The sequence below is a fragment of the Neolamprologus multifasciatus genome, chromosome 13 (genome assembly GCF_963576455.1).
Source record: "Neolamprologus multifasciatus chromosome 13, fNeoMul1.2, whole genome shotgun sequence".
Taxonomy (NCBI): domain Eukaryota; kingdom Metazoa; phylum Chordata; class Actinopteri; order Cichliformes; family Cichlidae; genus Neolamprologus; species Neolamprologus multifasciatus.
This window is the reverse complement of record NC_140451.1, coordinates 17,005,814-17,032,347: the sequence shown is the minus strand read 5'-3', so window position 1 is coordinate 17,032,347 and position 26,534 is coordinate 17,005,814. Positions and strand designations below refer to the sequence as shown.

At 40.4% G+C, this 26,534-nt stretch overlaps 2 protein-coding genes across 9 annotated transcripts in view; one reads left to right on the top strand and one right to left on the bottom strand.

The window, feature by feature from the left end:
- Positions 1-26,534, top strand: part of wdfy4 (WDFY family member 4) — a 75,774-nt gene that overhangs the window by 12,051 nt on the left and 37,189 nt on the right. For all 4 annotated transcript variants that reach the window (XM_085182010.1, XM_085182011.1, XM_085182009.1 and 1 more), the window contains 45 exons: positions 14-90; positions 170-388; positions 528-712; positions 802-1,033; positions 1,393-1,544; positions 1,620-1,731; positions 1,859-2,049; positions 2,153-2,305; positions 2,390-2,463; positions 2,812-2,970; positions 3,093-3,181; positions 3,279-3,375; positions 3,471-3,673; positions 3,850-4,016; positions 4,101-4,220; positions 4,299-4,478; positions 4,564-4,722; positions 5,116-5,242; positions 5,326-5,477; positions 5,722-5,960; positions 6,045-6,160; positions 6,265-6,456; positions 6,534-6,640; positions 9,075-9,152; positions 9,274-9,465; positions 9,550-9,619; positions 9,708-9,922; positions 11,803-11,951; positions 12,037-12,151; positions 12,331-12,416; positions 12,501-12,563; positions 16,560-16,602; positions 16,780-16,899; positions 17,345-17,468; positions 17,552-17,658; positions 18,773-18,923; positions 20,276-20,367; positions 21,577-21,786; positions 21,882-22,002; positions 23,113-23,270; positions 24,036-24,194; positions 24,299-24,478; positions 24,730-24,912; positions 25,429-25,516; positions 26,223-26,352. In XM_085182010.1, coding sequence (XP_085038136.1) covers positions 14-90; positions 170-388; positions 528-712; positions 802-1,033; positions 1,393-1,544; positions 1,620-1,731; positions 1,859-2,049; positions 2,153-2,305; positions 2,390-2,463; positions 2,812-2,970; positions 3,093-3,181; positions 3,279-3,375; positions 3,471-3,673; positions 3,850-4,016; positions 4,101-4,220; positions 4,299-4,478; positions 4,564-4,722; positions 5,116-5,242; positions 5,326-5,477; positions 5,722-5,960; positions 6,045-6,160; positions 6,265-6,456; positions 6,534-6,640; positions 9,075-9,152; positions 9,274-9,465; positions 9,550-9,619; positions 9,708-9,922; positions 11,803-11,951; positions 12,037-12,151; positions 12,331-12,416; positions 12,501-12,563; positions 16,560-16,602; positions 16,780-16,899; positions 17,345-17,468; positions 17,552-17,658; positions 18,773-18,923; positions 20,276-20,367; positions 21,577-21,786; positions 21,882-22,002; positions 23,113-23,270; positions 24,036-24,194; positions 24,299-24,478; positions 24,730-24,912; positions 25,429-25,516; positions 26,223-26,352 — 6,336 coding nt within the window. The remainder of the gene's footprint in view (positions 1-13; positions 91-169; positions 389-527; positions 713-801; positions 1,034-1,392; positions 1,545-1,619; positions 1,732-1,858; positions 2,050-2,152; positions 2,306-2,389; positions 2,464-2,811; positions 2,971-3,092; positions 3,182-3,278; positions 3,376-3,470; positions 3,674-3,849; positions 4,017-4,100; positions 4,221-4,298; positions 4,479-4,563; positions 4,723-5,115; positions 5,243-5,325; positions 5,478-5,721; positions 5,961-6,044; positions 6,161-6,264; positions 6,457-6,533; positions 6,641-9,074; positions 9,153-9,273; positions 9,466-9,549; positions 9,620-9,707; positions 9,923-11,802; positions 11,952-12,036; positions 12,152-12,330; positions 12,417-12,500; positions 12,564-16,559; positions 16,603-16,779; positions 16,900-17,344; positions 17,469-17,551; positions 17,659-18,772; positions 18,924-20,275; positions 20,368-21,576; positions 21,787-21,881; positions 22,003-23,112; positions 23,271-24,035; positions 24,195-24,298; positions 24,479-24,729; positions 24,913-25,428; positions 25,517-26,222; positions 26,353-26,534) is intronic.
- Positions 12,604-16,463, bottom strand: lrrc18a (leucine rich repeat containing 18a). 5 transcript variants are annotated; one of them, XM_085182041.1, is made up of 4 exons: positions 16,405-16,456; positions 15,482-15,577; positions 15,241-15,330; positions 12,604-13,628 (listed from the first exon to the last, which is right to left on the bottom strand). In XM_085182041.1, the coding sequence occupies exon 4, from the start codon at positions 13,622-13,624 to the stop codon at positions 12,770-12,772; it is 855 nt and encodes a 284-aa protein (XP_085038167.1). In that variant the 5' UTR covers positions 13,625-13,628; positions 15,241-15,330; positions 15,482-15,577; positions 16,405-16,456; the 3' UTR covers positions 12,604-12,769. The 5 variants fall into 5 exon arrangements, with proteins under 5 accessions (XP_085038167.1, XP_085038165.1, XP_085038169.1 ...); XM_085182039.1 differs by having other exon boundaries at positions 16,270-16,426; XM_085182043.1 differs by lacking the exon at positions 15,482-15,577 and having other exon boundaries at positions 16,405-16,463.

Here is a 26,534-nt window from a genome sequence, read left to right as displayed (position 1 = left end):
TTTTGCTTTGTAGCTGTCTTTTCCTCCCCTCTCTGGCCACAGTGAAAGGCGTGACTGCTGATTCAGTCTCAACAGGTGGAATTGGAGGAGGCAAGTCCCCATACTTTATTATTGCAGATTTGTGCGTGATTCTGAATAACTGTTTAATCAGTTCCCTCTCATATTTTAGACTGCAGAAGTTTTCCACCTGCAGCTGGTCTTTCATTTACCTGCTGGTTCCAGATCAACAGGTTCAGTTCAGCCTGCGATTCCCACCCAATCCGCTTGCTGTCTGTGGTTCGCCACATGTCCCGCACTGAACAACAGTACATCTGTTTGTCCATCTCCTTCTCAGCCTATGACGGCTGTCTGGTAATCTCTACAGAGGAGGAAGCATTAACATATCTAGGTGAGAGTACTGTTTGGTCTTGGTATGAACTTTGCAGAATTTGTTTTGAATTTTAATTAATTTTTAGTTAAAAACATCAGTGTTTTTGCAGTGAGGTGTTTAAACTACAGAGACCATTATCCTCCATGTTTTTCAACAGATATGATGGAGCCGGAAGCTGAAGTTAGCAGTCCCACATCTTTGCCTACGTCGCTGAGGTTCCGTTGCTCCAGTATGCTGGTCCCAGGTCAGTGGCACCATCTGGCTGTGGTCATGGCCAAAGACTTGAAGAAGAGCTGTGTGACCTCGGCCTACTTCAATGGCAAAGCAGTGGGGACAGGAAAGGTATGCTGCTGAGAGGAGCGAGGAGCTGAACTGATTCAAAGTCTTACTGTAGCATTCATGTGTTCATTCATGTGTCCATTTCCTGTCAGATGAAGTATATTCAGCCATTCCCTGGTCAATATGTCTCCATGGATCCCTCAGCTGTGATTGATGTATATGGAGTAATGGGGACACCTCCTCTCTGGAAGGAATATGTTGCTGTAGTGTGGCGAGTGGGTCCGTCTTACCTTTTCGAAGAAGCTTTGAGCTCTGAGGCAGTGGGTGCTATATACACACAAGGCACCGCATACCTTGGCAACTTTCTGGCTTTGCGAAACACAAGTGAGTCAGCGTTGCACTAATTTCACACATCTCTTCTTTGTTCACTTTTAGTGAGTCATCCTAAATGGGCACTTTAGGTTTAGTCTGATTTTGTCATGAGTTTTCATCATGTGAACCTACAATTAAGTACAAGTTTAATAGTGTCATTACAGTTCTCATTCAAAAAAAACATCATGGTAGATTATTTTAAATTATTACATCAGTTGCATGTAATTGCACAAGTAGTTTTTCTTAATATACAGAATTTGACAGTTTATTGTGATCCATTATGTGAATCCATCCATTGTGCATTGTTTAGCTTCACTCGCTGGACTTAATATACTTCACCGGTCTGTATTTACCTCTCTGCTTGTGTCCAGGCCATGATCGAGATCATGACTCTCTGCCTCTCAGACTTGTTCCTGAGGAGAGGATCTCATTTGGCATTAACCCAGCAGTTTCCACATTAACAACTGTTGTTCAGATCAGAGAGGATTACAACGAGGTGGATTGCAGGCTGATTGCTAAAGAGGTAAGGTGAGCCTTTTGTTGAAACTAATTGTTTGTTGTTTTAATAGATTGTAGTAATCCATGTGTCTAATTGCAGATGGGGATAACATGTCGCGATCAGTCCACCCCTGTGTTCCTTGCTCACAACATCAGCCAACACCTGAGTGGTACAGCTCGTACCATAGGAGCAGCGCTGGTTGGACATTTTGGTAATTCAAATATTGTACTGAAACTGTTGTTCCCTATTACTGACACATTATTTATTTATTTATTTATTTATTTATTCATTCATTTATTCATTTATTTATTGTTCTATGTTTGACTACTTCCTTCTAGGTGTGCGTACGTTCACCCCTAGTTCTGCATCTAATGGTTTTCTGTACGTCGGTGGACCTGCTGTTGTTCTCAGTCTGGTTGCAATGGCACCAGATGATAGCTCTTTGTATGCAGCAGTTAAAGTCCTTCATTCTGTTTTGGAGACCAACTCTGCCATGCAGCAGGAAATGAACCGCATAAATGGATACAAGGTCTGTGAGATCTTCTTGTGCTGGAGTAGCACAGTTGATTTATTAAAAGACATAAATATCTGCTGTTTACAGTTGTTATCTCTTTTTATGTGTGTCCTTGTAGCTGCTAGCTTTCCTGCTGAAGATGAAGAGCAGTCTGGTCAGCCACCGAACCTTTCAGTTGGTTCTGCATCTCACAAATTCATTTGAGCCGGGCTATGGATCTGGTTGCCTACAGAAAACACCTGCTTTCCAAGCTCTGCTGTGTGACCTAGATGTGGGTATCCAAATTTTACCCTGTTATTTTTTTTATTTTATTTTTGAAGGCTAGCGGGAATCTTAATGTCTCTCTGTTTTTCAGGTGTGGCAGAATACTCCAGACAGTCTGCACCTTTCACTTCTGAACTACTTTGCTGAAATCCTGAATTCCTCAGGGTAATTTCCACTGTTATCAACGTGTAACCCGACCACAGTGTCTACATGTGTAGTAGCTAATTTATTATTAACTCACATGATTGACAAGGTACGGGGCACAAAAGAGGCTTTTGTTCAGAATTGATGACAGACTTTATCGGCTGTTCTGTCAACATTTATAACAGCTTCCCATCGATATCCTGGAACTGTATGACAGAAAGTCAAGGGAATGTTCAACAGAATCAGCGACAGAGGCTGAAGAGAAGAGTGAACGTTTGAGTGGATTGCTGTATTAGATTTTCTGTCTGTGGGAACAGATTGCGATTGATATTAATACTGTTTGCCTTTCCTTCATGGTATCTTCAACAGTGACAACGGGAATGCAGCAGTCATCCACAGCGTGGACATGTTACCAAAGCTGCTATTTGAGTTGTGTGACCCTGCTGTGACCATTCAGAAGGTTGTGGTTATTTCTCGTGTCATCACATCTCTCCTTAAGGTTTACTTGACCGCTACTGACATAAGCAGGTATAGACAGGGAACGCACTGTCAACAACAACTGTCCTTTTGTTACATTTTTAAAAAAGTATGTTATCTCATTATGGTTTGTAAGGGCTAATACTTTCTCTGGATTCCTTTTATTTGATTAGACTTGGGCTTTTCCTGGTCTATACTCTTCCTCCTTCTAGTAATGCACCAGAAAGCGGTGAAATATCTGATGTTTCACAAGATGTGCCAGGTACAGCACAAAAAACCAAAACTGTATCTCATAGTGTCTCATGTTTAACTCAAGTTGTTACTTGTACTGAGCCAGGCCTGTCTCCCCTGTGATGCAGCTCAGAGTACCGGCCCAGCCAGCCTCATCTGGATCCGCAACCAGATGCTGCTTTTGCTTTGCGAAATCCTTGAGTCAGACACGTTTTTAAACAAAGAGTGAGTCTGTTACCTTTTAGCTATCCAAATTCTGAGCATAAAGAATTTATCTATTTTCTTGCTTAACCTTGAAAAAAACTTTTTCCCCCTGCTAGTCAACAGAAGGTCGTATTTGATGCCTTGGGCAGTGATTGGTTCCTGTTCGTCCTTCAGCCACACCTTCATCCTTCCACATTTAAACTGGGTCTCATTCTCCTCACACACTTTCTGTCAAGTCCAAGCCAGCAGAGAAGCTTCAGAGAGGGAGTTCTTCCAGGAACACTCATTGGGGGCATGGAAGAACCCTTTGCTGTCATGGGTACATAAAGTTTAACATTATATTTACTTGTTTAATTAGAAATTTGATTGCTTTTAAGTACTAATACAACCACACTAAACAGCAGTTTTTATAGAGAACGTTACTTATTAATTTTACACATATAAGTATTTCACCTAAAACCAACTAATATCAGTAATTTTTTGCCATGCTGCCAGACAATCTTCAAGCCAATTCTTGGTCTCACGAGTGCCTCAGTACCACGTGTTCTGGTTTTGATGTACTGCGGGAGTTGCTGATCAAACAGTCTCATCTACCTCACGTGTATGAAGCTCTGGCTGCTCTGCTCCAGGGGAAGAAGACCAGTCACACTGCAAAGGGAAATGTGGGTACTTTGTTGTTTATTTATTTTTAAATGTAGTAATCTGTCTTCTTAATCGCCTTGGTCATAATTTATGATATACTGTAGGTTCGTTTGGATGATATCCTGCAGCCACTTATTGACAACCAAGTGGAGACTCCTGCCCAGCCCCTCTGTGTTGAAGCTGGTTTAATAATGGTGGAATTGGTCAAAGTTGTTGTCACTCAGGTAATATAAATAAGCATAGCGCTTCAGTTTTTCACCAGAAATGGATCATGCTTAATAACTTTGCTTTTGTTCTTACAGCCCTTTTCGCCATCGAAGTGCAAGTCAGTCAGTGATACATCATGGGAGTCACAGCTTCCAGCAAGCGTGATGCAGTTTCTTTGTCTCATTCATAACCTCCGGCCAAGAGACCCACTGTGGGCATCACCCACATTCCTGCATGCGCTCGCTGGCGTTGTGTTCCCTCTGGATATTTCAGAGGTCTGTGTGGTGTTCTAGTTCCACAAAATTCTTTAGCAGTTCTCCTGTCTCTGGTCTTATTCTCTCATTTTCTCACATCTTTCAGGGGGCCAGGAAGTGCAGCATAGTAAGTGAAGGTGAGGATACAGTCAAGAGTCATCAAACCCAGAAACCAGTCCTTGATTTCATCCGTATTCTTCTTATGGACAGTCTTCTCAATGTGTCTGCCAACACCAACGCTCATCCTTTTGTTCTGCTACTGGAGGTGAATTTACATGCGTACAAGTTATTGTGTAATGTTTCAGCAAAAAATATATGAAACATAGACAACATGTCCTTATCACAAACAAAAATATATTTCCATTGAAGAGGCCTCTTCATTTTACAGTAATACTGTAAAACTCTCATTTGTCCAGAAGGTGCCACTCTATACTCAGTTACTAAAACAAGCATAGTCAAGCTATTCTCAATTAAATTATTCACCACTAGGAGGGCAAAGCACAAAGAGGGCAAGCAGTGCAGAGTTCTACACGTTTTCAGCTAGACACTGCAAGTGCAGATGCTGATTGCAACAAACATCAAATGAAAAGAGAAAACTTTTACCTATCAACATGTTGTCTCATTAATTTCTAACCACTTAACTACTTAAATGTTGCAGTTTTCCCCTGATGGCGCGTCATTTGAACAGAGCCAGAGTTTTCAGAGTGAGTTGCTGGAGCTGGTCATAAACATCATCTACATGCTCAGCGATGAGGAAGACAACAACACTCATCTGAGTTCACAAGGTAGAATTACAATCCATGCTTTATACAAATACTTAAATTCTGTACACAAACGTGTGTTTAATTTTTTTATTTTAATTTCCCAGACTCCAGTAGCGAGAGGCCTGAAGGACGGATGGTTACACTGATGGAGAATGTGGTGCTTTTCAGTCAGACTTTGCTACTGAAACTTTACATCGGAACTTATTTGGCAGACTGTGAGATTTTGCTCAACTTCCTCGCAGATCAGATTGTGGTGGTGAGACAAATGCACATACACAAACATGCATGTAATGGTATGTGAATGTTTCCTCTAAAAAGTGTACATATTAAATTAACAAAACTTGCAAAGCTGCTCTATAAATTGTTAATTTAGAGACAATTTTATAATCAGTGGGAACTTTAAATTATTATGGTGCAACATATGCCCACAGTGCACAAATGACTCATTTTGTTTCGGTTTTATTTTAACTGATGATAAATGCAGTGCTGTATTCTTCTAGGCTCTAGAGAAAGGCCAAAGTCAGAAAGAGAAGATTGTGTCTGACCTCTACTCATGCACCAATAAAGTCCTCCTTTACTTCTTGTCTCAACCGCGACATTCCCAAGAAGAAAAGGAAGTGGTCATCAAGGCATTGCAGACCTTAATGGAACGCTGGGATGTTGTAATGGCAACTTACAATGGAAATGCCAACTTTGTTACTTGCCTTCTTCACTGTTTGTTACTGATACGTTCTGGCAGGTAACAGAAAAACAAAACCCACACACAAGCGCGCGCACAGGGAAACCTGATTCACTGGTAATTCACACTCTCACATTTTTGTAGCTATCCTGAAGGTTTTGGGTGTGTGGCACAAAAACTGAGCAGAAGTTCATCCAGCCTGTCTCTTGCCAAAACTAAGCAATCCAGTTCCCTCAGCAATGGAGGAGATGGTTTGACAGGTATATGAATTTTGCTTTACTTTTATCACTTTAGTCTGGCATTTTGTCAATTTTAAGTCCACCAGGTGGTTAGTTCAGAACAATTTGGTGCTTGTGTGTTCCAGATGAGAGCCAGCTAGTGTCCTTAGTGGAGGCCTGCTGGTCAAAGGTCATATTGGAGAGGCAACGCATGCTTGAAGAAACCTATAAGATAGAGATCTCAGCTAGCCACAAAGTGCAGACAGAGCCTGTCAGCATGACTGACATTAGTCCTCTTTGGGAGGAGATGGCACGCAAAGCCTGGCTTCTACACACAGGTTAGTTCCTGCCATGGGAGGTAATGCCTGACCATTAGTGCCATGATACTGTCATCTAAATCCTGACTTTCTTTCAGAGTATCAGAATAAGAAAGTGGCCAGCAGCTCTCAGAAGAAGTTTGACATCAGCAGTGCTCTTCGCTCGGCTTTGGGAAAATCAGTTCCAGAGTCAGTAACTGTAGAGGTAATTGTGCACTTACGTTGTCTCAGTATTTGGTTCTTCTGCACAGAGCAGGCCCAAGCTCTGTGACTGTTGCCCCCTGTGAGGATTGTGGGGTTGTTACCTTTCCCATGTGTCTCTGCATCCTAGAGCTCTGTGCCAAACACTCATCCCAAAGTCACCACTATCCTTGTGCTGTGGGCCATCCAGCCCTGTGGGGGTGTTTGATTATTTCTTTAAATAGATTTGGATTATCACAGCTGATTGCCCCTGAGTGGGCATTGTAATTGATATCTGTTAGGCCAATCCATGGGAACACTCACTACAACACACTGTTTGCAGCTGAAGGTTAAAGACGCGTTTATTGTTGTTTTTCCCCCCGAAAAACACGTGGCCCACATCATTAGTTCCCCCACAACGCTTAAGACGTCGAGCCATCTGGAGCAGGGAGCAGGGACATATTACTCAGGCACACAGGCATGAAATTACCGCGTCTGTGTGTCTGTCTCACACCCTTAAAGTGTGTGTGTTCTTGCGCACGTCTCTTGCCCACAGAAATCGGGTTGGCAATTATAGTGGTACCAATCTGATGAAAACATTATTCATTTGATGTTATTCTTTATCATATCAGTCTTTGACAGGCTATCAGAGAGGGTGATGAATTGTTTTTCCATCTGAGATGCAGGAAAGAAGAGGGAGGAGAATTTTTTTTTCCCTCTCTGCAGTGAGTTGCACCACTTTGCTCAAAATAGGTTGCAGCATGCACTGAGTGCTCAGGAAAAAAAATGGAATCATCAGCTATGGTCAGCCAGTCAGCTCCTTTTTTTTTTTTTTCATCCTTCCTCATGAAGAAACAAGTGAGTCATTAATTAATTTCTGGATCATCAACTTATGACCTTTGTTTGGCATGTGACGAGCTTATGGGGAGTCTCTTTTCAGACACAGGATCCATGGTTGCATAGAGCACTGAGCATAGTTTCTTGGGCTCAGAAATGTACATTTATTGAACAAAAAAGAGTTTTAAAGCCCACTGTAGGTAATGAATGAGAATATAGAGACTGATAGGCAGACTGTGTCCTCAGTCAAGCTTCAGTGCAATCCTTCCAGAGATTTATTTCATCACCGAATGCAGTTTCCATAATCATATCTGTGTCCTCATATTAGAAAGATAATTAACAGCACTAATGATCACGTTAAGTTCATTACACATTCACTGCCAGCCCAGAATGAAGTTGACATTATGTTGCCTTATCATCAAAGGTGGCGTATTGTTGGGAAGTCATTAAAATGGAAATGAGTGTGATGTTCTGATGTTAATTGCAGAGGGAAGAGATGAGTTATGTATTTAATGCAGCATTTAAAAAGCCAATGAGGTTCCTATCTGCTAAATGGGGTAATTAATGCTATATATTACTTATGTTTGTCAAAATGAAGGAATGAAATTAGGAGATGATGACGCCGACTTGCTGTTTATCTGTCACAACATGGCTCTAGCTTGCAAACTTCATTATTACACTCTTTTCTGTCTGTAATATTTCTATAATCTCTCCTCAGATTACCCCTTTATTTCTTTTTCCCTACAACTTCTCATTTGAATAGGCAGTCAGTCATTTAGTCATTCAGGATTTCAGCAAACACTTTTCATTCTCTGGCGAGCTTGTCAAAGTTTGGAACTTTTTTGGGTTTCACTTTTATTCCCCCCCCCCCGAATTCTTTTTCCTTTTTCCTGCATCTCTTGTAATGCAGAACTAGTTGTTTTTCCTTTTATTCTACTTGAAATCAATTATTCTGTTCGTGGGTTTATAGTTCACAAAATAGAATTAGTATCTGTAAATAAGACTCGATATAAAGACTTACCGCATTTTCATTCAGTCAATTAAACGGCTTTCCTGGGTCAGCTGTGAGGATGGACACATGTTGTTTCACTAGTCTCTAAGCGAGCACTGCTGTGATGATGGGCTTAATGAAGCAGTTAACAGTCAGAATATGATCCCAGTGTGTCTGCTGAACATGAGCATCCTGCAGTGTCAACACGGCTTTGTTTTATTTTTTTCCCCTCATTTTTCATTTCTATCCTCTTTTAATCGACACATAAACTCTGACTCGCACAATATAAAAGCATAGACACACACTTACCTTGCCCTTTACGGTGGTGTGGCTCAGCAATATTAACGTTTATGTTAATTAGATAATACCAACAAATGATTACATTTCCAGACAGGGTTATTGTAAGACTGTAGCCACTAGCTTATTTTGCCCAGTAAATGCAATTTAGAGCAGATGTAATTGTATGAATGCATTGTAATTGCATGAGGAAACAACAATACTATTATGCATATACAATTTATGTGAACATGGTGTGTACTGTGTGTGTTTGTACGATATGAGCTGGGGGAAGAGTGATTGTGCTGCCCCTCTTTTCATTTGCACCCATCAGGTTACTCTTGTTGCTTTGCAGGAGTTTTTGTCCAACATGGAATCGCATCGACAGAGAGGCTACAACGTGTTGGAAAAAATGAGGGCAAACCACTTACAGGTTTGATGGAAATTTTTAACATGAATACGCTGCCGTGTATTTTATTACAAATTTAAAAGCGGGTCTAATGCTGTTTACCTCTGTGGCACTTCACCCCCCACTATTCTGCTTCGTTTCGCAGGTACGTGCCTCTGAGTGGGAGCATTTGAGCTTCACGTGGCTGAAACTGGAGGCCGAGCTGCTGAGGGAAAGAGCCATTTTCGGACCTGGCCCAGGAGTGCTGTTGAGCCAAGATTGGGTGCAAGACGCTGCTGAAGGACGCAATCGAACGAGATCACGCATTCGCAGAAAGACTCTGAGACAGTCCAAACGGGTATAACACTTTTGTGTGAAACACATTTGATGTTCAGATAGTGCACAGTCTAACCTGTTACAATGTCATATGTTTTTACAACAGGCGCTAGGAATGCTGGGTATAAGGCCCGACATGTCCGAAATTGGCAAAAACAGATCAGAAAGTGACGCGGGTAAAGATGATACCTGATTGTTTATTTAATTTATTTTTTTGTATTTACTCATTATGCTCAGTGGGAAAATGTATTTTCATTCTCACAGAGCCTAAGCTCTTGTGTGAAGTTGCTGCTGAGGTTAAAGACGAGGAAGAGGATGGAGGACATTTATGTGATCGACTGACTTTTTTCCCTGCACTGAAAGACACACCTGTTATCACCGAGGATCTATCCGACCCTTTAGCTCCTGTGCCCTGCTCCCTAACGCAAGACTGCCCGGACATACGTGTCATCCTGCAGGAGCTGCTCCCAGGAGAGGAGGTACTTTGGGTTGGAGTGTGTGTTGGTATGCTGGGCTGCAACCATGGGCCTAAAAAGAAGCACAACTGCTTCCCACCCTACTAATATTCACAATCATAATTATCTGATGTAGACTAAGGGATTCCAATTGCCCAGTGCTGCTATCAGAATTTCATCTTTCCTCATTAGTATAATGTTTTAATGTTGAGGCCCAGCACAGCTCTTCTCATTCTTACAGTGAGTTAGAAACCAGTGCACATGTTGACAGGGACTCTCATCGCTCCGGCAACCAGCCGCGGCTTTTAATGTTTCTGACAGAAGTATTAATAAAAACAGTAGGAGGTGATGCAAGCTGTCTTGCATCCGCTTAGTAAGTGTGTGATGTGTGCAAGTGTGTCCTGTTGTCTTGCAGTGGTTGAGTGCATGAGTCCTGCTGAGCTTCCTGTCAAATGAACACAGTCATTAGCTCTGAAAAATGCACACACATGCACAGACTTAACACACACACATGCAGTAACACACAAAGGGAGACCCACTCATAATTAGCTTGCCAGCGCCAATAGTGTGATTATGACAATAATGTGTGTGGGGAGAAATCAATGGTCTGACATTAGGCTCTTAGTCAATAAAAGTCCTCCTTTTCTCTCCTTCTTCCCATCATCAGCTAAATCACTCTCAGACTGATAATGCGTATCTGTCCAGCGCACAGTAAGGAGATAAGGAAACAAGTTTATTGTTATGTATTTAATCTTTGATAACAATAAATTTAACTATTTTTTTTCTGAAATATAGTCATTGTTGGAGACAGTAGGCTGGGTGCCAGTTTGCTTTCACTGTTGGAAACTGCTGCACAATCTGAACATGATATAACTCAGTGCAAGATTTCTCTACCATGTCGCTAAGACTCACTCACCTTGACTCTTCTTAAACACTTAAGTGATATTATTCATAGCGTATCCCTGCGTGTGCATTCAGACAAGAGGTTCTGATCACTTATCAGGTTTTCTATTGTGTGTGTGGCAGTGATTAATTCTCCTAATAATGGCCAGGCAGGGCCTTCTCCTCCACCAAGGAAGTAAGTGTGTGTGTGTGTGTGTGTGTGTGTGTGTGAGACTCTGTGTCTGGGGGTAAGGAGTCTGATTTGATTAGTATAAATTGTGAGGAGCCTGCGGGTGTGTAAGGGCCCCATATGGTTTTTGGGCGCTATGTCTCAGAGGGCCTGCAGAGGGGCCAACACATGGAGACAGCCAGGTGCATGCACTCGTGGTGAAATGAGGGGAGACAATAGAATTATCCACGCATTATCACAATGCAGTTAGCATTAGCTACAACCAGTACTGAAAGCAGCATGTGGGTTCACTTTGGCACTGGATGGAACACACACTGCTGGAAAAAAGGGGGCCGGGCCTGCTAAACCCCATCAATCAGTTCAGATAATGAAGTGTTCAACTGTGTCTTTTTAATAATGATTAAAATATGTGATTAAAATGATCAATCAAATAAGGCCTGAAGTGCCTATGTTGCTGCCATGTCATGTCCTTAGAGATTGAGCGAGATGGGCGCTGATGTGGATTGTGCTCCTCACATGGGGTTTAATGTATATCTCCTACTCTATGCTCAATAAAATTCAATTTGAAAGGATTTCACTGGCATGAAAGTTCAAAAGAACGAGTTAATGTCATTTTTATTTCAATTTTATTTATTTAAATGGGACAGTGCAATTTAACATAGTCCAAGTACAAAACATGAAACTGATGTAAACACACAAGTTTATAGCTGTTGCTAATTTTCAACAATTGTCCCTTGTTGGGCTTACAATCACAATACATACATTGTAAAGTACTTTACACAATAACAGCAGTATGAACATTAATGCAAGAACTCTTTCTCTCTTGCTGTAGGTAATCTCTAAGATGTGTGTCGTGATGGTGAGTGGCCTCAGAATCACAGAGGGTTTGCTGCTGTTTGGGAAGGAGAGCCTGCTCTTGTGTGAGGGATTCACCCTCAGCCCTGCTGGAGATGTTTGTTGCAGGAAGCACCACCCCAGCAGGTATAACTGTGCATGTTTACAGTTCTGCACACCATGGATCCTCACTTGTCGGTCATTCATCATCCTGTGTGTCTCTTTCTGCCAGTGTGAGGGATTCCTTTATTTCTACCATGCTAAATAAAGACCTGCCAGCAGCCAGTTGCAAATGCTGGCTGTATGAAGATATCAAGGAGGCACGCTTCATGCGTTTCCTTTTAGAGGTCAGACACCCATACACCTACAGATATCAACCACATTTGATCTTAAACTTCCTCTTCTGACACACATTTTATTTGCTCTTATATCTTTGTGGAAAAGCAAATCTGATAGAATTTTTGTTTAAAGTGGGGGAAAATATGCACTTTAAAAAGGCTACTGTCCCTCTCTCTGTAACTGTAAGGATGATGCTATTGAGATCTTCATGAAAAACGGTCACTCAGCCTTCCTGGTATTCCTGAATAAAGACCATGTCTCTGCTTATAAAAGGTAACATATTTATATATACTGGATAATAAGAAAGATTTATTTTCAGCATTCTGATCTTTGTCTTTGGTCTTTTTCTCCCTACAGGTTGAGCAGAGTAGTGCCAGCTTTAAAGGGCAGAGGAGTTGCTGAGGTCATTGCTAATGCCAAGTAAGTGTCATGCATTTCTTAGAACCACCCATAGGCAATATTTCAACAAATTTCTTTTTAATCATCAGTAGAAACATTAAGCTTACAAAAAATAGTCACAGCTTGATATAATGCACACGCCTATTAAATGCTGTGTGACTGACCTATCATTCCGTCCTTTCCTGCTGTTTTGTTTTTTGATAAGTTGACATCAGGAGACCTGCTGGTCATTTGACTTGCACGCATTCAAGCTTTTCTCGTAGTCTCCACAAATCCTGATTGACTATAGCCACTGAGTTTGGTGCCACCAGGCCAGGAAATGCGCTTTTCTTTTTCTTTTCAGACATGCAACTATCTACTCCTCCTCCTTCTGCTTCCCTTCTCCTTCCTCTTCTCCCTTCCGCACCTCCTTTAATAAGCTTTTCCCTCTCTGCTTGACACCTTTTAAGGCAGGTCCTACACAAGCTGCTCTCATGGACCAGATACACATCCTCCTTATGCTCTGACTTTCCCTTCAGTAATGTCTCATCTTTCCTTTGATGGTATGATAGAGGATTTCGTTTCACATTCACCTTGGTGAGGTTGCGTAGGCCTTGCAGAAATTTTGGTAACTTTTTAAAGAGATTATCAAACAGGCCCAATTCTTGAAGATTTTCCAAGGCCACCAAAGTGAGAGGCAGGTCATCAAGCTGGTTCATTCCTAGATTGAGACTCTTCAGATTAGTCAGGGAGCCCAGGGTGGAGGGTAAACCTGAAAAGGTTAAGCAGTTGTTGGAGAGGTTTAGGTGTGTAAGTCCCCTAAGGTTGCCGATGGACTCGGGCACAGACACTAGCTTGTTACTGTGTAGATCCAGCCATCTGAGTGATGACAAGTTCCCAAAGTTTTCTGGGAGTTTCTCTATGAGGTTGCGACTCAAGTCCAACTCGTCCACAAAGGTTAGCTTGAAGAGGCACTTTGGGAATATGGTTATTCCCATGTTGCTAAGAACGAGTCTACACCGTCCATCTGGGGTCGTGCGTATAGCCTTCTTTGCAGTTTTGAGGGTCACCTTTGTCCTTTTTGCTTCCTTTCTCTTGGGCATGGTACTGCAATGCACAGAGAATTACTGAACAAGTCAGTTTAAAATTTCAACTTGGCCTCCCTTTTGAGATTATTTCACCAAGAGACCAATTTACAATAATTTATCTAATCTACACCACCACACAGTACTCTAGCAAACAAAAGGGTTGTGAGTTTATGCGTAAAGATGTGAGCGTGTGTGTGCGTTGTGTGAGGCTGATGTGATTTATTCAAATACACGGGCTTATGTAGGCCTCGGGCGGTGGGGAAAGCATGCTCTCTGAGGAATGAGAGCTCGAACAGCGTGTGTGTGTCTCCATGAGTGTGCATGTATCGCAGTGTTGTGACTGCACTAGTGCGTGCTCACCCAGTGTTGCCCATGGGGGTATTTAAGAGCATGACTCTCTAATTAAGGCTAATGCTGGGGAACAATAGGAGAGAGGCGACACTGGGTAATACAGCAAAAACAAATGAGTGCTGATGCTCCCTCACCATTCAGTGGATTGTGTTGCTTGGCTCTTCTCAGGCAAGAAAAGTGTGTGCGTGTGACATATTGCCATGCAGGTGTGTTGACAGACATGGATGCGCTGTACTACTGTGTGTGTGTATATGTCTCTGTGTGTGTGTGTGTGTGTGTGTGTGTGTGCAAAGAATCAAATCAGGACTTTGATAAATGATAGTTGGTGAGTGTTGGGAGTGTAATGAGGGCTTCGCTCTTCTCCCCTCCCTGTCTAAAAGAGCAAGGTGTGTGTCTGTTTGTGTCTGTGTTACACCCCAAGGCCCTCTCTCGCCTCATTCATCATCCTCAGGATGAGAGAGGTTATCCACTGGTGCTTGTTCCCATTATAACTCCTATAGAAAACTATTGCATGAAATTATTGCCTGCAATTAGATAACACGTACTGAGCCAAATGCAATGATTGATTTAGTGCAGTTTTACAAAATATTTGGTCAGGAGTTATTGGCGTTGGAAACGGACACACTTTAAGAGGCTCTTGATCATTTGAACTCATTTCCCACGTGCATCCTTATTTCATCTTTGAGTTGCTGTCTGTACTGTACTTTTAAGACTTTCATCCGCAGTTTGTTTTAGGTGCAATACGCCTTTAATTGCCAAGCCAAATGAAAGGACGGACAACAAGAAGCAACTAATCCTTACAATACTTACAATTTAACAACAAAAAAAGCATGGCAGTACATCATATTGATCATAGGTCTCACTTGTAAATGAGACATTGAGTCTCAATGGGGCCACCTGTATAAATAAAGGTATTCGTCTAACAGTTTACAGTTTATAATTTTAGGGGTGTATAATGTCAAAACATAAATAACATATACATACCATGCTAATGCTAACATATAATTCTAGTTGTCTGACTTTTATTGAAATGTTTTAAGTATAACAACTTTAACTAAAATAGTGTTTTCTGTGTTAGTGTTAGTCTAAGTTTGTTGTTGTTGTTGTCGTCTTGCTTCATGATCATCACTTGTTTCTGACCGGTGTGGCTATATATGATTTGTTCTCTTTTAAGTTCTAAATTTAGACAACTGTAGGTTATTTATAAGGATAGCTTTAGAGCTTGGACTTGTACCTGATCTTACTACTTATTATCAAAATAGATGAAGGCAGGTACTTACCATATTTTTCCCTTTGGATTGTTGTTAATCAAGTGAAGAGCATTCCTTAAGCTTCTGTGAACTGGTTGCTCATCTCACAGTCTCTCACTTCTGTGCAAAAAACAAAACAAAACATGTTTTATTGAGATGCAACACCTTCAAAGTACATTTACAATGATCAGTACAATTTGGTTGGTATGTAAAAGTTTTTGTGATTAAATGAAAAGGAAAGACCATTCTTCTATATCAAAATTTTCCTTGCCTTCCTGATCTGAACGGGGATAGTCAAGGTTCTTCTTGTTTTATAACGTTACTTAGCAACTGGGCTGCTTGGCGCCTGGACTTTATTGCCCTGTTACTAGTCCACAGAGGAAGAGAGGAGATTTCGGGAGCAGTTGATCACTTTCCTTATTTAGATTAAGCACATTTAGGCAGAAGTATAATACTGAATAAAATGTTTAGCCACACTGTTATTTAGTATCTATTTTCTCAAGCCAGTCACACACTCTCTTGTAATTAGAGATAAGCAAACTGGTTTAGTTTCTTAAAAAGCAACTTTTATTGTGGTGACTGAAGAAATGGGGCAAATTCAGCATATCTGTTCAAACATCAGTATCACCTGATCTGGATCTGTCTGGAAATAAGCTGACATTTAGGAGTGAACAGCTAAAAGACTTCAAACAGTTGTTACTTTTTGAGACTTTTCTGTTTCCTTCTCACAAAGAGTGGAATCAGAACCTAAACAGGACAAATTGACCTGTCAGCATTGATATTTCCCAGTCAGTTATAAAAAAAAAAACTATATTTAGGTATTGTATTGTTGTAAAGTAAAAACAGCTGACACCAAGTTAGATATTAACCGTTGTTTCTCATTGCTGAGAAACAGGAATTTCACAAGATGATGGTGCCCCTGTTGTCCAAGTAATCATCAACTTCCGTTAGGAAAAATGGTGCCACATGTCAAAACATGCCCTTCAAGTCATTAAATCTTCTTTCAAACATTCCAGTTTGCTGAAGTAGCTCCAAGTCAAAGAACCTAGTCTTAATTACCTCGTTTCCTCATCATGTGCTATATCCTTCACATGTCTGCTCACTATTTATGCTACATACTGTAGCTCACATCAGCCCCTTAACTGCTCCTGCAGCTGTGTACACACACTCTGTTTTCCAAGTTCGCTCACTCACCTCAGCTACGCTGCTGTTGCTGAACTCTGCTGTGCATACATTTAAACTGTGGTTGCTAGGCAACAAAGCAAGCAGGAAAACTTTGTGCTGATAGGCACTGCTCAGTGATCAGCTTCTGTTGCTAATTCAAAGTATTTTCTCTTGTTGTGCTTTAGAAAGACTCCTGTGGTTGAAAAGACGGCCCTTGTTAAATGGCAGGTAATGCATGTTACGATTTTCCATAAGTTGTTTGTGCTCACAGATTGTTTTGGGCAGACATCCATTGCCAATGTTGAAGGAGCAGCCAACAAAGTTGAATAAATGGCATTGATGTAATCCACTTTATTCTGAATTGACTTGTTTCTAAGTTGTATTTTTTTCTTGTCTGTCCTTTAGAAGGGGGAGATAAGTAACTTTGAGTACTTGATGCATTTGAATACGATTGCTGGGAGGACATACAATGACTTGATGCAGTATCCGGTTTTCCCCTGGATCATTGCTGACTACAAGTCAGAGGTAAACCTTACACATGACCTCTCTGTCTTAAATATTGTCTCAAACTGTGGTTTTTCAAGGGTCCACAGCCAAAAGCTAACGGGTCTGCAAAAGGATTTGCTCTAAATTGTAACGATTTACTCTATCAATCAAAAGTGCATCAATGAAGATGGGGATTGTTAATTCTAATTTTAAAAAAGCATTTTGTGTCCATTTTTATCCTTCCCTGCTGCAACTGCAACATGTCACATCAGGTGTCACTCATTTCTCTCAGGGTGAAACAAACCCTTCCTGCTGCTCTGTAGCTTGGCTTAGCAAGCTATCCGGTGAGCCTGGAGAAATATTTCAGTCGGCCCAAGTAATACCAAGTCCAGCTAAATTGGTCCAATAAATGTAAAGAGATCCTTGGTGGGAGGTGGGGACAAAGACATGTGTCAAATGTATGATTTATCTGTGTCCTTCACAGATTCTTGATTTGTCAAATCCTGCAACGTTCCGGGATTTGTCCAAGCCGATGGGAGCTCAAACAGAGAAAAGGAAACAGATGTTTATCCAGAGATACGAAGAAGTTGAAGGCAAAGAGAGTGAAGGTATCCATTTGGCTCAATTTTATTTACTTGTACTGCTTTATTCGTGTCACTGTTAGTATCTTTAAAGTGATTTTCTCTAACAGACTTGACAGCACAATGCCACTACTGTACCCACTACTCCTCGGCCATTATTGTGGCATCCTTCCTTGTCAGGATGGAGCCATTTTCCCACACCTTCCAGGCGCTACAGGTGAGTCTAATAACAGAAATTTAACAAAATACTATTTGCATGTAGGAAAAAGTAGACCTTGTTACTGACATGTCTGTAAAAGTGGTTTAGATTAAAGATGATGACACACAAAGTATAAAATTCAAGACTTTTCATTTGGGAGTCACATTTTTGCCAGTTAGGCATCATAACTTCACATTATTATTAAAGTCCAGAATTTGACCAATTGGAGAAACTCTAGCAGCAAAAAGAAATATTAACCATTTTGCAGAGGTTCATGTCATTGCTGTGGAGTGCTGTGGCTCATAAGACTGAAAACATGCAAAATTTGTTGTGGTTGATAAGGTTACAGCATAAATGAGATCATTAAAGAAGTTTTGTCTTAATTTGTCAGATGAAATGATGGGGAAAGTTGTGTTCAGTATGTTTTAGTAACCCACAGGGCTTTCTGCAAAGCCTGTGCTTTCGATGCCCACTGGCATTCATCACATTGTCATTTTTATTTATTTTATTTTTTTTAATGTAATCTTGCTATTAATATGAAACTAATGTGAGCTATTTTCAGCTGTCCAGATCCCATTTTAATGCTGTTTTTGGTTCAAAAACAGATTATAAGGACATTTTAATATATATGCAAATAATTACACATAGCGTCCAAAAGAAGCCAGTGGAAATAGCCACAGATGTTACCAATTTACAACACAGCATCCAGTTGATTATAATGAAAAGGCATGCATATTTGATAGTCAGAATAAAACAATAAAGATGTTGAATTAGGAAGCCTTTTTGTCTTCTGAAGCACATAATGGGTGTGTAGTAATATCCATAACTGGATTTACATCTCTAACCCAGTTTACCAGTATATATGCTATTTTCATTCATTGAGGTAATTGTTTTACTCTAAATTACATTCACTCTCATGAGATTCGCATCACAGATGATGGAATTTTACAGAAAGATGAAAAGCTTTCTTCTAATGGTAGCAAATATTCTGTGCTTACATAATACAATAAAGAACATAAAATATGATTCTCTGCACTGTATCAGGCAGACTGCTTTATTAATATGCCCAAAGAAAAGTTTATCTCAGTGATGTTCTGCGGGTCTGACAGTGTTTTATCTGCTCTCCTCACAGGGAGGGTTTGATATCCCAGAGCGGATGTTTTACAGTATAAAGAAAGAGTGGGACTCTGCCTCAAGAGACAACATGGGGGACGTCAGAGAGCTGATCCCGGAGTTCTTCTACCTGCCAGACTTCCTGATCAACTCCAACCAAATCCAGCTAGGTCAGCTTTTTGAATCCTCTGTGTACCTAATGTTCGTAAATGAAAACAAAAGAATGTAAAGTGATTATTTCAGACTTCCCTACCCTGTCTCTTGTTTTTTTGTTTTGTTTTGTTTTGTTTCTGCGAGGTCAGAATGTATACTGTATTTTGTACTGTATGTCCTCAGTCATATATGCTACATACAATCAGCAGTCACTTTATCAGGTGTACCTCGCTAGTACAGGGTTGGACCTCGCTTGCCTTCTGTGCTGCCTTGTTCATGGCATACATTCAACAAGGTGCTGACCTTGTTGAAAACACCAAATATTGACATGAAGTTGCTGCACAATTGTTGGCTGCCCATCCTGTTCTGGTGATGTTTGACTACAGTCTGTGTGCCCACATACACCCAATTGCTATCATGTCATTGGCTTTTTGGATATTTGCATTAATAAGCAGTTAAACAGGTATATCTAATGAAATGGCCAGTGTATTTTCATCATGTTGGTGATTAAGCAATGATTCAAATGAATTCAAATTAAACCTTTTTATTTTTATGAGAGGAACTCCATGTAGAGTAGATGTCCTGATTGGATTCTGAAGCACTCTACGTTAATTTGCATATGAGTGATCAACGATATTGCAGAATTTGCTATAACTATTCTTCTAAGCTTCTGGATAATAAACTGCATAAGTGATAACAGATATGAAGCATCCAAAGAAATGGTGTGAAATGTAATCAGATCATTTCTTTATAATTCTTTTGTTGCTTAACTGATGGACTAATTAGCTTAATTTGAATGAAAGACGATACAGTAGAAACTGTACATGTATCCCACAGATTGACTGATTAGGTTTTGCATACATTTGTTCATGGTAATGAGGGACCATATAACAGATCACACCACAGTGGTTTGCTGGAGTGTTTGTTGGCCATCAATGAAGGTGTGGCACAGAATAATAAGCTATATTAATCTCTGGCCTGTTCCTATTACAGTCATGTCGTTGGTCTTTCTTTATTTGGCAATAAAAATATATAGTATGCCACATGAGGATACCACTTTTCTCCCTTTCTTTTTTTTTAAAGGCCTTAAAAAACATTTGCAAAGCCAATTTGATTGTATATTATGTTTCTTGGCACATTTTCACCAGTTGGTGTCAGTCAGTGTAATTGCATGAAGCCGTTGGCAATATTGTGAATGGCATTATTCAAGTGTTAATGCATGTATATGTGTGTCTCTGCACACAAATGAGACGCAAACAAAAACAGTATTCACTAATTAAAACACTGCTTCACCCATGTCACCAGTGGCTCCTCTTTCTTTTTCCTACACAGTTCACGTAGTCAATAATGCATATGTGTGTCTTTTTAGGCTGTATGGAAGATGGCACAGCTCTGGGAGATGTCGAGCTACCTCCATGGGCAAAAGGTGACCCCCAGGAGTTCATTAGAATCCATCGAGAGGTCAGTGACACCTAGACTTTCCCTCCAAACCGCTAGCCTGGCCTGTTGTGTACTCTGACTTATTTACCCACAACACCTAATAATGATAGTCAGTACCGGCTGATGTATACAGAAGATTCACTGTATTAAGTATCTCCACACATACATTCACTACATGTGTGGCACTGTAATAGTGTAGGTTGCAGTTTGTTGTTCATATCACAGATGTTGGTCAGTTCAGTAAATTCTCAGAAGGCAGTTTTGTCTCGCTGAGTTTGGTTCAGTTATGTTCTTGTGGTACGAACTGTTAGTCAAGTATAATGACCAGTTGTTTTCCTATACAGAAGATGCATAAAAAGGCATTTATCTGAAGCTTAGATGACAGACAATACAGGACAACAAGCCTATTTAACAGGATCCGGGGAACACATACGACTCTCTCGTTTTCATAATGTCATTATTTCTGCCAGTTGTTGATTGGTTGAATATTCTCACTATCTTCCTTCTTCTTCTTCTTCTTCTTTTTTCCCAGCTTACCCTCATCTATCCCTCTGTGGGGTTATTGTACCCGTCTGTTCATTTTCTTTCTGTTTCTACATGATGACCCTCCCTTTTTCCATTCCTGGGGCATATGTGATGGTTATCACTCTGTAATCTACTGAACTACTCTTATTGCCTACCATTCTCATAAAATTAGTGACTTTAGAAGATTGTTTTTTTTTTCTTCCACAGACAAATTAACTCAGGACAATATATCCTTGTTATGATACTTTTTTCTTTTTTTCCACCTTTCTGTTCATCCAGGACGTGTTTATTAAAATGTGGCGCTAGGATATAGCTGGTCATAATGCCCACTTTTCCTCATTAACTCTTCAAAACCAATCTCTGGCTAATTCAACCCAAATCATTCTTTAATTGTAACATGAAGATATGCTCATAACACAGCTGTTCGGTCTTTTGCTGTCCTGGACTTCTAAATTGACTTTTGGAAGGAATCGTAGGGTACCTTAATAATTTGATTGGCTGTACAGTCTTAGAAGTTTTGTGCATTGGTGTCATATTAGCAGTTTGACTGATGGTTTGGGGACCACAATAATAACGAGTGCTAAACACTGCTGTTTTTTTTTTTTTTTTTTAAAGACTGTTGTATGCATGTTTTAATAGCTTTATAATATTATTTGACTAGATGGTTTTAGTTTGTGAAACAATCCCCTGCTCTGTTTGCTTTAGGCACTGGAAAGTGACTATGTGAGCGCCAACCTACACCTGTGGATCGATCTGATTTTTGGATATCGGCAACGAGGTCAAGCTGCAATAGAAAGCGTGAACACGTTCCACCCTTACTTCTACCCCCAGAAACGCTGGCAGGACACTAAAGACCCTGTCATCAAGAGCACAATCTTGGGATATGTCAGCAACTTTGGACAAGTTCCCAAACAGGTTTTAAAAAAAATGATGATGATAATAATAATGTGACGATGAATTAGTGTAATTGGAGTATATTTACTGTATTATGTATTATGTATATCCCATAGCTCTTCATCAAGCCCCATCCGCCTCGCAGTGGCTCTAAGAAAGAAGGGTCATCAACACATCAGCCAACTCCATTTTATTTCAAACTGGATAAGCTAAAGACCCCTGCGCAACCATTCAGAGGTATAACTAAACACAAAGACGTTCAGAGAATATGCAACATATCTTAGGATTTCTGGCTTCCTGCCCCTCAAAAGCTTTTTCCCCCTTCTTTGCTTTTCCTTTCTTTTCTTTCTTTCTTTGTAAAAAGGGAGGGTGGCTATTTCAACCTGTTTCCAATCTTTATTGTAAGCTGCTTTGTTGCTACAGGCCTTGGTTTCATATTTGGTGTAATTGCGGCAAAACTGTCAAACTATTCTAGTCTTCAAACTATGGTATAAGATAAAAACAAATCTTAATACAGCCTCATGAATGACACACATTCAACACTTTTATAAGTACTGCTATTTTATGCTGAGTAAACTAAATTGAATCAATTATAGTATCTTCGTTGTTTTGCATTGTTCCATCTTTATTTTATTCCCTACTATTTGATGTTGGTTATTATACACCGGATGTGCCCAAATCTTAAGGGAATCATTGAAATGGAGTGAGAATGCCCATAGATTAATTTACACTACAGAAGGATAGAAGCTATCTGTTAGAGCTACAATATGGAGATGACTCTGCTGCTGAGCCCTACTTAATAATCGGGATATCCCTATAGGCCCACTGAGGGATAGGAGATGAATCTGCGAATGCTCAGGGAGAGATTCCTGCATATTACATTTCATATTAAATCTTAGAGTGTCTGATCTGATCAATAAGCAGATAGAGATGAATAGGACGAGGAACACTAAGAACTAATGCAGACAGAGCTTCTTTCTGGGGATTATAGAAGCAGAACTGGCAATCGGATCTAATGATTTTGCCTCTTCCTGCATGAATAGGTCAGTTACAAGCGCAATCACTGCCTTACCCCCAGATGCAGGTGCCCCCTAGGACCAAGCCTCAGCTCGTAACCATGAGGATGGCTGTTTTAATTGCCCAGTTTTTCTGTTCTCTCTTTAATGAAACACTTTACAAGTTTACTGAGATACGAAACTCTTTAATATGATGTTTTTGAAGAGCTATTATCTTTATTACAGATATACTTCTTTACTTTCTTTCTTTTTTTCTTTTTCTTTTTTAAAACTATAACATTTTTGTGTTGGGTTTGACAAGTTTTATATACTGTTCTAAATATTACTGTAGAGCTGTCAAGAGGCCCGGTAGGTCAGATACTGTGCTTGGAAAAAGAGGTCTTGGTTCTGGAGAAAAACCAGCTCCTCCTGTCACCGCTACTGTGCTGCTTCTTCAGCTGGGGATTTCCTGACAACAGTTGTGCCTTTGGAAACCATGCCACAGAAAAGGTATTATGTAATGTCAATGCATTTTACACATTTCCATAACTACTGAACTTCAAATCAAAATTGGAAGGAAGTGAGTGCAAATTAGGCAGGGACCTGTTATGCTAAGTAATTAACAGTGTCATTAATTTACCCTAAGTTTTTTTTTTTCTTTTTTAAAAATCTGCTGAGCGCACACACTACTGTATTATGCGAGTCTGCTGGTTTCTTCACAACTTAAATTGTTTTGATTTGTCATACCTGCCAATTCCATCCCCTTGATTTGTGCCAGGGGTCTCCAACTCTAGTTCTTCAGAGCTACTGTCCTGCAGCTTTAGATACATCCCTACTCCAACACAGCTGAATCCGATTCTTGAATTACCTGTTCAGCATGCCATCAAGTTTACTACCACTTTTATGTGTTATGATTGTCATGGTTTTTATATTTAATGCGTGCCGCGTCCCTTCTCCCTCTCCCATCTCCTTTTTTCCTATGTTATTTTGTCAAACACCTTGGTATACCCTTGGTTTTGTGTGCTTTATAAAGTTTATTATTATTATTATTATTATTATTATTAAGTTTGGTAAAGGCCTAGTAACAAGCCATTCATTTGATTTTGGTGTGTTGGAGCATGGATGCACCTTAAAGCTGCAGGACTACAACTGTATTCTTTTGAGCAAGTTAAAGTGTGTTTAATGTTAATTATTTTTCAGTTGATGCTAAACTTGAGTTCAGATTTTACCATAACATAGTGTAATTCTAAACACTTTATGTATGTCGACTTCTAGACGTTTGCAGTGTGTGAGAGTTTATGTGACTGGGGAGACATATTGTGCGCCGCCTGTCCCAATGTGACCACCGTCATCACTGCAGGAACCAGCACTGTCGTTTGTGTGTGGGATGTGGCAGTCACTAAGGATAAACTCACTCACATGAAACTCAGACAGGTTCGTCTGTCCAAATGTTTGTATGCTCTTGAAATGTAACAGTATTGTTGACAACTTATTTGCACACACACATGCACTAATACTGACCCCACTGTCCTTCACAGCCTTTATATGGTCATACGGATGCAGTGGTGTGTCTCGCTGTGTCTGAGGTCCACAGCATAATAGTGAGCGGCTCTCATGACCTCACCTGTATCCTGTGGGACTTGGAAGAGCTAAGTTATATCACTCAGTTAGCAGGACACACAACCGTCGTCTCTGCACTGGCTATCAATGATCTAACTGTAAGTCCACCTTCTGGGTCCCCTTCTTTCCACTGCTCTGTCTCACCTTCTCTTTTCCTCCTGTCCTTTGAATTTTTTGGCTCACTGTCGTCACGTTGTTCCTCTTCATTCATCTCGCAGCATGAGGAAGGGAGGGTTCTCACTGTTAACAGCATGAATATCCTGTTAGTGTGTGTTCTTCTCCTTTTGTTCCCTCTTTCTGTCTGTATGTCTGCACACCTGAACGTCAACACTATGTTAATGTGTCCAAGGGAGAGATTGTGTCATGTGCTGGACCGCAACTCTACCTGTGGACCATGAAGGGCCAGCTGTTGACCTGCACTGACACTTCCTGTGGGCCTCAGTCAAACATCCTGTGCATCAGCTTTACACAGAGACACGAGTGGGATTCCAGGAATGTCATCATCACAGGCTGTGAGGATGGCATTATACGGGTGAGTTTTGTTTTTGTTTTTTCATGCAGGTAAATAACATAATGGTTGTGTGTATTATGTAGAATGTTTTTTTTGTTGTTGTTGTTAATGCTATCACAATTCTCTATAGCTCCTAATAGATCAGTGGGAGTGTTTCTGTACAGTATTCAACTGTGGCAGTCATTACTTTGGTATTAGCCTTGCTGGTACCAGCTTGGGTGTCCATCAAAGTATTAATAACAGTATATGAGTTGTGTGCAGTGTGTGACTGTTTTTTGCTTAAGATTAATATAAGCATGTGTTGCCTTTCTGCAATCAAAGCTGCAAACAGTAAATTGTGCTTCACTTTGGAGTGGGTGCCCATGCCACGTGGACAGCACGCACACATAAACAGTATCATTACTTTATTATTACGTTTGTGTGTGTGTGTGTGTGTGTGTGCGTATGTGCATGCATGTTGGTGCATATATGAGTGTGTTTGTTATTATCTTGAATTATATTTATGATTTTGTTACTCGTTATGTGTCTCTCATACAGATATGGAGGGCAGAGTACACCAGAACACAATTACCTGGCCTTCCAGAAGAGCCTGTGTCCCCAGGGCAAGACCAAACAGAGAGAGACGGTAATGTTACTGGCAGAACGATGGGATATACATGCAGGTGTTGTGTTCATAATAAAATGAATGAGAGTGGTCGACAATAACAAAACTGTGAAACCATCTGAAAAGCAACTGCACACAAAGACCATCATTATTTATAGTGTTAAAAAAAAAAAGAAGACGAAGAAAGAACCATTGCTATCTAATTAGATAAATTCTTAAGTGAGATGATTATTTTTAACCGCTCATCTCAGAGCTAGACAGTGTGGTTTCCAGATGAGAGCTTGTAATGTTCATCCTATCCCTCACTAGCATTAGGGCTAGCAGGAATTATGTTGTTATAAAGTTATTAAACATAGAGGCAGTAAACACTGATGAGTAATTTTGCTGACGTGTGTGAGCGTGTATAATTTAGAAAGCAATAATACCCAGATCCAATTTGGCATACGTTGGTTACAGCCTCGCGTCACCTCATAGGAGTATTATGCTTTCCAATTACATCGAGACAAGTTTTTACGTAACACTGAAGCATTTATATTTGAGGGCTTTTTCTCCCTTTTGCAGCCTGCTGACTGCAGATGGACACACGCTTAATACACACTGAATTTTTTTTATTTTTTTTGGTTTTTGGGGTGGGGAGGACAACTGAGGTTCTGATTTCAGGCGGGGTGGACAACTGCCCTGTAATTCACTATTAAGTAGATGCTAATGTATTCTCATGAATCCACAGTGAGCAACTCCAGCCAGGCTAAAGGCTGGGAGAGACATCTGGTGTTACATCAAGAGCTGAACAGAAGTCAAGCTGTGTCACAGCGGCGCTACAAAAATAATCCAGCCGTCACAGCGCTGGCTATGTCCAGGTACAGTAAATAAAAAGCACCCACTCATAGGAATGCCAGCTGGGGTTTAGTTTCTGTTTATTACTGTACTTTAAACTTTATTCATCTCTGTGTTCAAAGAAAAATAGTATGAGTTTATATTTAATTATATGCAGTATTTGAAAGCTTCTAATTCTCTTTGTGTGTATATCACTGCATGCTTT

Bases quoted from the DNA above. Each gene is read 5' to 3' on its own strand.
- lrrc18a (XM_085182043.1), bottom strand. From the start codon at position 13,624: ATGCCCAAGAGAAAGGAAGCAAAAAGGACAAAGGTGACCCTCAAAACT.